General features: G+C 44.4%; 1 protein-coding gene across 6 annotated transcripts in view; it reads left to right on the top strand.

The window, feature by feature from the left end:
* Positions 1–698: 698 nt before the first annotated feature.
* Positions 699–11,168, top strand: part of SLC12A8 (solute carrier family 12 member 8) — a 71,607-nt gene continuing 61,137 nt past the window's right edge. The window contains exons 1-4 of one of the 6 annotated variants that reach the window (XM_081871712.1): positions 745–2,221; positions 2,257–3,827; positions 9,499–9,732; positions 10,913–11,059. In XM_081871712.1, coding sequence (XP_081727838.1) covers positions 9,613–9,732; positions 10,913–11,059 — 267 coding nt within the window. In that variant the 5' untranslated portion in view covers positions 745–2,221; positions 2,257–3,827; positions 9,499–9,612. Of the gene's footprint in view, positions 3,828–4,268; positions 4,286–4,315; positions 4,396–4,548; positions 4,614–9,498; positions 9,733–10,912; positions 11,060–11,168 lie in introns of those variants that run through there. The other 5 variants (XR_014158891.1, XM_081871711.1, XM_081871715.1 and 2 more) reach the window with 5 other exon arrangements.

Below are 11,168 nucleotides of genomic sequence, written 5' to 3'. Positions count from 1 at the left end.
CCTAAAATATTTATTCCTCCACCCCCTGATGCTGGGAAGTCATCAAGTTCTAAAACAACCACTGCCACCACAATCACTATCAAACCACACATTCCCACTCTGGGATTCATTTGGCTGACAAGTGGATTATACATTGCCGAAATGGATAAATAAAACACAGGCTAAATTAATCCGTTTGTGTTTGAATATTTACCATGTTCTCTTCTTCAAGCATAACAACAATCTCATTGGCAGTGCAAAAAGCAAATTCCCCACTAAATCTTTTACCTCTGACAGTTCATCTACTCAGATGTGAAGTGTGTGATTAGAATGTTACATACCACAGCCAAAGCTTGTGTTCACCCCACACCATTCCCTTGGTGAGCTGTGATTCCCTGTGTCCAGGGATGAAATGTTTCCTACAGCTAACAAAAGACAACGAGGAACATTCCCAGTAAGATCACATGAAATTTCTACTCAAAACTAGCCTTTCAGTTAAGTGATTCCCTGCCAGGGCCTTCTGTTTTGCTTCATTGGCATCTTGCATGATACATCTGCAAAGTATCCTTTTTTTTTTTTTTGCTTCTACACTGATGGGGTGAGCTCCCGTTGCTCGGTCCCAGCTCCTGCCAACCTAGCAGTTGGAAAGCACATCAAAGTGCAAGTAGATAAATAGGTACTGCTCTGGCGGGAAGGTAAACGGCGTTTCCGTGCACTGCTCTGGTTCGCCAGAAGCGGCTTAGGCATGCTGGCCACATAACCCAGAAGCTGTACGCCGGCTCCCTCAGCCAATAAAGCAAGATGAGCGCCGCAACCCCAGAGTCGTCCACGACTGGACCTAACAGTCAGGGGTCCCTTTACCTTTACACTAGTTCCTAGCCCACTCTGACATGGCCCTTGGCCTACTCTGCTGATTTAAGGGCCATGATAAAAGTCTTCATCAAAGGGTACATTCTGCTCAACCAGCTGGGCTGATCCACACTGGCTGCAGGCTGGCAGTAAGTCGTCCTCTCCATCGCACCCATTGCATACAGTGGACATAAAGTCGGTCTGAACCAGATAAATTCCCCTCTGACTTGCCTCCATAAATCACAGGCTTCTGGATTGCTCCCACTGGAAGGGTCTGCCTCCAGGGTGCATCAGGTGCAGGGCCTTCATGATATGCACAGGAGCTACCTGCTTTTTGCCCAGGTTACTAGGCTGTGTTCCTTCAAGCCCATTCGCTTTTAGTGCACTGTACTTTCTCATGCTTGGCTTGGCTTCCTGCTGTTTCCTGCTCCTTTTCCTTGCTGTCACTGCCTGTTCATCTGTCCTCTCAAAGCGTGTGACCAGTGACAAGAGCAAAGAAAAGGCCCATCAGCCTTTACCAGTGGTGGGAATTTGGCTAAGAGGGGCTAGCAAATGAGCAGTAGTGACAGAGGCAATATTCTACATCTGACACACATCAGATTCATATAAATGTTGCGTGTTATTAAAGGTTAATCAGAAACATGGAAGTTTTCATAGAATAATAAAAAATAATTCAATTAAGAATAACTACTCATGAGGCATCCCAAAGTGGTAGAAACATACATAAAACTAAAAACAGCTAAAACATCTGCAAATATAAATACAATTAAAAACCAATACACACATACACAACTTAAACCCTCCAACATACATAAAACCAATTCAAATCCATTACAGATACCACTAGGATTAAAGTCCACTTTGAAAGCTCCTTGAAAAAAGCCTTAAAGCAGGATTCCTCAAACTTGGCCCTCCAGATGTTTTGAGACTACAATTCCCATCATGCCTGACCACTGGTCCTGCTAGCTAGGGATCATGGGAGTTTTAGGCCATAATATCTGGAGAGCCTTTGAGGAAGCCTGCCTTAAAGGAACATTTAAATGTCTCAGTGGGCTACATTTTCACTTTGAGCTATAGCTCTTCTTTTAATGACACACTAAAATTGTTCTTTCCCTGCTGAAGATCATAGTTCAGATTTTTGCCTCCATCTTGACAATTTATGTTGAATTTTGATGTTTTTTTACAGCACAGGAATAAAATGGACGGTCTTTGCATGCCTTACATTTTCACCAGCCAAAGACTACGATCCTGTGGAACAGTTACCTTATTGTGAAAGTTCCCACTGATTTGGCAAGTCCACTTGGCTGTTGCTGTGGCAACTTGAGGCCTAAAAATATTGCATGTTGTTATATAGTTCAGCTGCGGCATTGCCTAGCCACAAATTACATTTGCTGTCTACTTGTTAGGTTCACCAGAATTATTATTCAGTGAAGTGCTGGTTTTCAGAATGATGGTAACCCATTAGTAAACCACCACACATCCAAGCTACACTGCCCAAATTGGGTTTTACAACCTAGACTCATGAATCTTTCTAGAAAGAAAAAATGAACAAATGTAAATGCAAAAATACTTTTTATATACAGTCAAAGCACTTCATGTGCATTATGAGTTAAAAACATTGTCTATGGTGAAACTTCACTTGGAGACCTCCTGCAACTTGGGTCTCTTTGGCTCCAAGCATATACCCGCTTGCATGAACTCAATGGGACTTCAGATGTATAGAGCTCAGGAAGTTACCAGATGAGAATGCACCATAGAATGACCTATAAAATGTTCTTTCTTCCACAACTCCTTGCACTATAATATGGAAAATGCTCTCCTGATTCCACCATCAGCAATACAAAATATTTGTTAGACCTTGGACAAAAATATGGTTCTGTTAGGAAGCAGCTAACCCTATTGGGAGGCATTCATCTCATATTTCTGGTATTTGTGCACCAAAAGACATGCAATGTATTATGAAAGGAAGCATTTTTTAAAAGTACTGCTTGCCAGAATCCTGTTGATTTTGTGTATTTTCTTTGGTTTAGCCTTGATAAACCAGTTCATCTGGCTCTGTTGTCATGCTCTCTTGCTCATTCAACATATGACACTTGCATCGCTTGATTTCCCTTCCTACTTAAAAAAAAATTAAGCTATGCTAAGACAGGAGAAGAAAACTACTAAATATAAACGACTGTGACAGGCCTCTTATGAAGAGGAAGCTTCAGGGGTCAGAGCTAATTTTAGTAGTTTTTCCTCTCTTTTCCACAGAAGAATTGTAAATGCTAAGAGGATGTATGTGGTTTAAAAACCAGCTGGGTAAATTAATTGTGCTCCAATATTATTTTTCTATAAATGTGGAAAAAACATAGGAACACAAAGTGCCTTGTGTATTTGGTACAGTATTATATTTGTGTGTGTGTGATTTGAGAGCTCCAAAAATCCCACCGAAAGCCTGTTTCTGGAGTAAGGTTTTTTGTCCTCTTTTAAAAGTAGTAGTACTGTAGTAGAGCTGGTAACAACAACAACAATTTTATTATTTATACCACACACCCCTGACTGGGTTGCTTTCTGTCCTCACAGACCTATATATAAAGGATTATCGAAATATCTAAAACCTCATTCCAAAGTTAGAGGGCTGCCTTTTCACCCACAAATAAAACTGATGCAACCAGCAAGATGTGCACACATCCAGGCGCACCAGAAATCCTGATCTACAATGTCACCGGTGAGAGGGTGTGCTATCGCCCTCGTATTCTCAAGAACAAACGACTCAGTTAAAACCCTTTTTGTAAAGCCCGAAAGGTGGGAGGGCCAAAAGAAAAGCAAACATCCTGACGTGGGAATATCCCTTCCTGTCCTGCACCCAGCCACCCCCAGTCCGGCCCACGTGGCACCTGGGTGGCTGTCCGTCCCAGCTGTCCAGCAAGACTTGATCGCAAAGGGTCTGACTGGAAGGCGGCGGGGGCGGAGGGGGGAGCTGCATCCTTCGCTCTTGGAGGCCGAGAAGAAACAAGGTAAGTATCCAGCGGATCCCCCAGGCTGGATAAATTCAAGCAACGCTTTGCTGCAAGGTGTCTGTGTAAGAGAGCGCGCGCGCAAGAGCGCACCCTCAGGAGGCAATGGGGAGGTCCTCAGGAAGCTCGCTAATGTCTACACTGACTGGCAGCTGCTCTCCCGGGTTTCTGACAGGGGACATTCTTAGAGATGCCTGGGACTTTGTGCTCTCGAAGCTGCGCGAATTCAGGCCGAATTCCAGCAGTCCAAAGGATCCGGGGCTTGCAAACTGAGGAGGCTAGTCGCCCTGAAAGAGCCCGGCAGCCGCTAGAATACTGTTTTTCACCGACGGCGGGGCGGCGCTCGCAAGGGGCACGAAGCAGCAGGTTTTCTCCAGTTCACGAGCAGGCTGCAAGCGGCCCCGCCCGGATGCCGTGAGAAAGCAAGCAGGCAGCTGAGGCGGCGGCGGTCGCAACAGGTGCCTCCCGGATCCGGGAAACTCCTACGGCGGGGCGCCGTGAACGTGGAAGTGTGGGCAGGCCCGGGCGCGAGGCAGGCCTCGTCAGCTTGGGAGGGAAACCCGCCCAAGTGAGCCCCGCCCGCACGCGCCCCAAGGGCTGCTCTCGGGAGTCCAAAGGCGCGGGGAAGAGACCCCGGCGTTTCCCGCCCTTCCCCATCGCGGCGCCTGTCGCGCTCACACACCCGCAGCAGTTAGGGGAGCTTTCTTCCGAGCTCAAAACAAAAGTCTCGTTATGCCCTTTCCTATTTTGGAATTATATGTTTATTGGCATAATGCTATGTTTAAAGTATGTATTTAAAAGTTGTATTGGAAAAAGAGGATTTCATTAATGGGGGGGGGGGTTATTAGAAAATATCACACGCGTCAAGGTGATGGCATGCTAAACGAGGTGCGGCCGGCGCCCCTCACCTCTTAGGCAGGGCTCCAGAGCTTTGGTACAGCTGCGTGAACGAGGACACCATTTCAACGTGCAGCGCTTTGCTTAGCATAAAGATTCAGGAATTTTTTTTTTTCGGGGGGGTGTTTGTGTGGATACTGGATTTCGGCCATTACTGACGCAGGAGCCCCGCGGGGAAAAGAACAAGTAGTGAATCCCTGCTAATTTGAGTGAAAAATGCGTGGAACGAGGCAGCAAAGGCAGAGGCTGTGTGCGCTTTACGCTTGTCCAGCTCCAATGTGTTCCCACTGCTGGTGTGCTCATCCGGTTAGTCCTAGTCCATTGGTATCCTGTAGAAATGCTTCTCTTTGATGCACTTTCCCTCAGATAAGCTCCCTTTTTAAAAAAAACGTAGGCCAAATTCACATAGTAGTTAAGATGAGGTGCTCACATTTGGGACAGCCCTTGCACATGCGCAGATGACAGCTTTATGGGATAGGAGTTTACGGTCAAGGTTGCCAGGTTGCACCAGGAAACCAAACATGTACAGTGGTACCTCGGGTTAAGAACTTAATTCCTTCTGGAGGTCTGTTCTTAACCTAAAACTGTTCTTAACCTGAAGCAACACTTTAGCTAATGGGGCTTCCTGCTGATATGAGGTGAGATGTTGGTTAAGGTTTTTATTTAAATGAAGTCATGTGAGATCTTGGATCACTTTACATAGTACAGCCAATAGTAACCTCTCTAATAGGAAAGGGAGCCCCATCGGAAGCCAGTGAGACCACATGTACATACGGCAAGAAATATATTAACCTTTTTGTTTTTATAAACCAGCCATCTGTTGAAAGTGGTGATTTCAGCTTAGAGAGCTTCCTTAGTTTTGTGTTTATTGACAAAATATCCTAAGGTGCAAAAGCGGAAATTTTGGTGTTGCTAAATGAACAGAAAAGGCTCAGCTAGTCTTGGAGAGATGTGATTTAGACTCAGGTTATATTTGCATGCTAAAAGCCACAGAATCTGCTATGGATATAATTTGGGCACAATCATCTTAGCTGTATGTCCCATTTTAGCTGTAAGTCCCATTGAGTTCAATTATGCTCTGGTTAGTGGATACAGCATTGAATGCTCCAGTGGTAGAAGAGAAGAATGAATTAGTGCAGCATTTTGAAACAACAATCCATGTTTTAGGACAGGGGTCAGCAAACTTTTTCAGCAGGGGTCCGGTCCACTGTCTCTCAGACCTTGTGGGGAGCCGGACTATATTTTGGAAGAGAAAAAAAAAGAACGAATTCCTTTGCCCCACAAATAACCCAGAGATGCATTTTAAATAAAAGCACACATTCTACTCATGTAAAAACACCAGGCAGGCCCCACAAATAACCCTGACATGCATTTTAAATGAAAGGACACATTCTACTTGTGTAAAAACACGCTGATTCCCAGACCGTTTGCTGGTCGGATTTAGAAGGCGATTGGGCTGGATCTGGCCACGGGCCTTAGTTTGCCTACCCATGTTTTGTTTTAGGATATAAATAAGTTTCCAGCTAGGTCCATCTATTCCAGCGCATGGTTTTCCTCAGTCGCCAACCAGATGCCTCTGGGAAACCTGTAAGTATGGCATGAAGCAGTAGAGGCTCCCACCCCACAGCAGAGCCTCCATGGAGGAACACATCTGCCTCACCTAAACCCTTTCCAGCATGACAGATCAAGGCTTGGAATCGCTCTGTAAGAAAAGGATCTTTCTATAGAAAAGGAAAACTTGGAATGTTGCCGTTATCTACAAACACAAGAGAGTCTCAAATACTCAGGCAGAATTGCTCGGTGTTCAGTCCTATCCACACTTATATGGAAGTCAGTCCCATTGAGTAAATGCTTATACAACCAGGCTGACAGCCTCTGTGAAATAACCCTGTCACTGACTAATTACTCCTTGGCAAGGCTTTTTTTTAGCTGGAGCTCACAGGAGCTCAGCTTTGACACCTATCAGGTGGGTGCCATTGCCATTCTAAGAGAACAAGGGAGAAGTTCATGGTGAACTCTGGCACTTCTTTCTAGAAAAATGGTACTGCTCATTGGCCACATTCAGATGACACACATTTGGATAGTATAGTGGTTAATGTGTTGGACTAGAACCTATGGAAAAGGTAAAGGTAAAGGACCCCTGACAGCTAAGTCCAGTTGCAGACAACTCTGGGGTTGCGGCGCTCATCTCGCTTTATAGGCTGAGGGAGCTGGTGTTTGTCCACAGACAGTTTTTCCGGGTTATGTGGCCAGTATGACTAAGCCGCTTCTGGCACAATCAATGGAACACTGAAACCAGAGCAGCGCATGGAAACGCTGCTTACCTTCCCACCAGAGTGGTACCTATTTATCTACTTGCACTTTTTGGCGTGCTTTTGAACTGCTCGGTTGGCGGGAGCTGGGACCGAACAACAGGAGTTCACCCTGTTGTAGGAATTTGAATTGCCGACCTTCTGATTGGCAAGCCCAAGAGGCTCAGTGGTTTAGACTACAGCACCAGCCGCGTCCCTAGAGCCATTGGAAACCTGGGTTCAATTCCACAGTCAGCCATGAAGCCGATTGGGTGACTTTGCTTGGGCAAGTCACAGTTTGTCAGCCTAACCTATCTGACAGGTGAGGATAAAATGGGGAGGGGGAGAGCCATGTATTCAACCTTGAGCTTCTTGGAGGAGAAGGTGGGCTATAAATATGACAACAATGATAACAGCTGAACTGTAGTCCCATCAGATGTCAAAGCGATAAATAACTACCTGACATTCAGAAGACATCTTAAGGCAGCCCTGTTCAGGGAAGTTTTTAATCTGTGATATTTTAGTGTATTTCTGGTTTTTATGGAAGCCGCCCAGAGTGGCTGGGGAAACCCAGCCAGATGGGCGGGGTACAAATAATAAATTATTATTATTATTATTATTATAGTTTAATGTGACATCCAAATGCTACACCTTACTGTTTGGTTAAATCTAGTTGAATATGGAAAACGGGTTTTTGATCTCTTCATTAAGGGGTTTTGTGGTTTGTTTGGTGTCATTTTCCACATTCTTCAGGGAGATACAGTCTTTGGTGTCTTTTAACTTTTGAACCTGCCCCTCAAACTAAATGTTTTTGTCTTTTCTTTACCATGTTGATACCCTCTTCTTTAACACCAACTGGTTCCTTATAAACCACATTTTTAATCATTTTTTATACTTGGGCGCTAAAACTAGCATGAGCAGCAATACAGGTTTTCTTTTCGTTTTACTTCCTTTAAGCACTGGGTGCAGAACGAAATGTGGACATAATGCCGAAGCTCTCACAAAATAAAATTTCTGTTTCAAATCTTCTTGAAATTGTTGGGGGCGGGCGGGAATAGCTTATTAAGAAACCATTTCTTACTTGCCTGCCATGTTAATGTTCCTTGCTGGCTTTTATGACAAAGACTATTTGCATAAAAGCTCTATATTTGTTGCTGAGAGTTCATTCCCCCTGCTGCTTTTTCCGCTGCATGAAGCCTCAATTGCACTGAAAAACAGCAACCAGTGGTAGAGCTGGCAAGGATTCCTTCCTTCCACTGGAGGGGAATGAACATCAGGGAATCAGTGAACCTTAACTGCTTCCTTGCCTGCTTAACTGGCGATTTGCATAGGGTAAAGGAAGTGAGTGGTAGTGTAAGGATTTGCCTGTGTTTTACCATCACAGGTGCCTGGGCAGGTAAAGCAAAGAAGGGTTGAGCTTGTTTCACAATAGTCTACCAGGAGAGCAAGAATGAGGAAGGCAGCTGGAAAGCAGGATAGGGGAGGGGTGGCTTCTTACTGAGCTTGGACAGTGGTGGCAGCTAGATTCTGAACATCAAGGTGCAGATGAATTGGGAGTCTGTAGTGGGAAGGTCAGGAAGATAATCCTGCTTTTGTATACCACAATGTGGATTCTCGAAGACCCATCTTGCCCCTACATCCTCTCATAGACATTGTGAGCACTATATTTCTCCCCTTTCTCCCGCCAACCAGCATGGGGAGGGATGAGACAAGAGTTGCCTGCCCAGCAAACCTTTCCTTTTCAGTTCTAGGTGCTTCTGATGTCAAAGTGCTGGCATTGTAAATCAAATAGCACACCTGGGAAAAGCAAAACCAGGTTTAGCATTTGCCTTGTCATCCTTGCTATGATACGCATGTTTTTGCTACAGTCTGATGTTATTATTCCAGTCTCTGGCCCCCACCTACCCTGTGTATTCTGCCTTAGTGAGACCCCACCTAGAGTTCTCTGTCCAGTTCTAGGCACCACAGTTTAAGAAGGATGTTGACAAGCTTGGAATGTGTGCAGAGGTAGGAGACCAAGTTGATCAGGGTTCTGGAAGCCAAGCCTTAAGAGGAACAATTGAGGGAGTTGCATATGTTTAGCCTGGATAAGAGGAGACTGAGATAGCCATCTTCAAATATCTAAAGGGATGTCACATGGAAGATAGAGGAAGCTTGTTTTCTCCTGCTCTGGAGGCTAGGAACCAAACCAATGGATTCAAGTTACAAGAAAGGAGATTCCGACTAAGCAGCAGGAAGAACTGTTTGACAGTGAAACAGACTCTCGCGAGAGGTGGTGGGCTCTCCTTCCTTGGAGACTTTTAAGCAGAGGTAGAATGGCCACCTGCCATGTATGATGTAGTTGAGATTCCTGCATTGCAGGGGTTTGGACTAGAAGACCCTTGGGATCCTTTCCAACTCTTCTATTCTGTGAATCTGTGATAAAACTGTTGTGCCTGCATCTGAAAGTGATGGTGAGTTGTTCTGTCTTTTCTCTGAACTAGGTGAAGTACAGCGATGAAGCCTCTGCTGTGCATGCCTCAGCTGTGCAGGAACTCACCTGAGCATAATAGCTGACATTGAGCTCTGCTCTCTGCCCCGTGGTTTCCATTATCATTATGGCATCACCCTACAGCTACAGCTTTAATGTGAATGGCAGACTGTTTTTGCCCAGGGGCAACACCAGCATGAGGAATGATGGACATGTGCAAGAACTTTTTCACGAAGAAGCACAACAGGTATGTTGCAAAAGCCCTGGTTCCCTACAGCTGAGTTCTGAATTCTGAAACATTGCAAGGTGGTGGGAGTAATGCTCTGAGAAGAGTCCAGATTTGTGTTCAGTTTACAGTGTGTGTATAAATTGTGATTTATTTGTTTAAAAGTCTCCGTAGATCATTGATAATTAATCACTTTGTTGCAAGAGCCACAATTGCTACAAAGCATTGGAATAATCTCCAATTAACAACCTTGAATATTGGTATCAAAAGCTGTGGCACATTGCCTTATTAGAGAAACTCGCACAAAAAATGAGAATTGTCAGGGGACAAAGTACGCAGGAGAGGTTTGTGGTCCTTTGGCATGGCTTTATTGAGTATACAGGAGCTAGTCTACATGATTATGCCCTGCCTGCTGCATATTCTTGTTTGTCCTTACAGTAATAACTTTTGGTTTGGGTGGGAGTCAAGGGTAATGTGGAACCTGCAGGTAAGATGCTTGTTAATTAGAACATGTCAATTTATTTGATCAGTTCTTCCAGTTGTTTATGTAGATTATTTATTTATAACAATCCTTAACCCTGTTTTATGTCTTGTGATTTGTTTTGCATAAATTGAAATAGTTTCAGTCGGAAATGTGAAAATAAACCAACAAAAATTATTATTTAAAAAGATTACTACTGAGGCAAAAAGAGAGCGGTATTTGTGAAAACAGGACTTGCTGGCAAGCAGTTTTTTGTTTTTGATTTCCTTTTTTGACGGCAGGGGCGGGGGATAAGTGTCAGAACCTTTTGCCCTTACCTGCTGGCTCCATTCTTAAAAATTGTCACTGAATCTAGTTGCTGATAAGTAGGTCTTTGTAGGCTATAATCAACAGGGGATCTGGGTTTTGTTTGTAGTAGGGTGGGATTCAGGCAACATGATTACCCTTCATAAGAAGAAGAGCTCTTCTGAATCAAACCAAAGGCCCATCTCTTCTAGATACCTGTTGTCACAGTGGCCAACCAAATGCCACAGTAGTGTGACTTATTTAGGATTCTCATTTCCATACAATTAAGTGCCCTGGGGGCAAGAACGGGGCAAGTTCTGTCATCCTTAAAGCATGCATTTTGCAGGCATTATAGTACTGACCCTTCGTGCCTCTTTGCTAGTGCCCAGCAAGATGAAAGAGCAAACGTAACCTTTAAATTCTATTTTCATTCAGAGTTCTCCGACACACAACAGACCTTGGTGGAAGATACATCTTTTTGTTTGGGAACCAGTGCTCTTTGGCACTTGGGACGGAGTCTTTACCTCTTGTATGATCAATATCTTTGGAGTAGTTCTCTTTCTGAGGACAGGGTGGCTGGTGGTAAGTATGGGGAACTAAATGACAAGCCATACAGCTGTTGATTTGCCTTGGAATTGGTTTTGACGTCCTTAAGGTATTGCATTTAAATTAGTACTGAAAGCCTGTGTGC

The sequence above is a fragment of the Podarcis erhardii genome (genome assembly GCF_964252035.2).
Source record: "Podarcis erhardii genome assembly, chromosome: 1".
NCBI lineage: Eukaryota > Metazoa > Chordata > Lepidosauria > Squamata > Lacertidae > Podarcis > Podarcis erhardii.
This window is presented reverse-complemented; position numbering and strand designations above follow the sequence as displayed.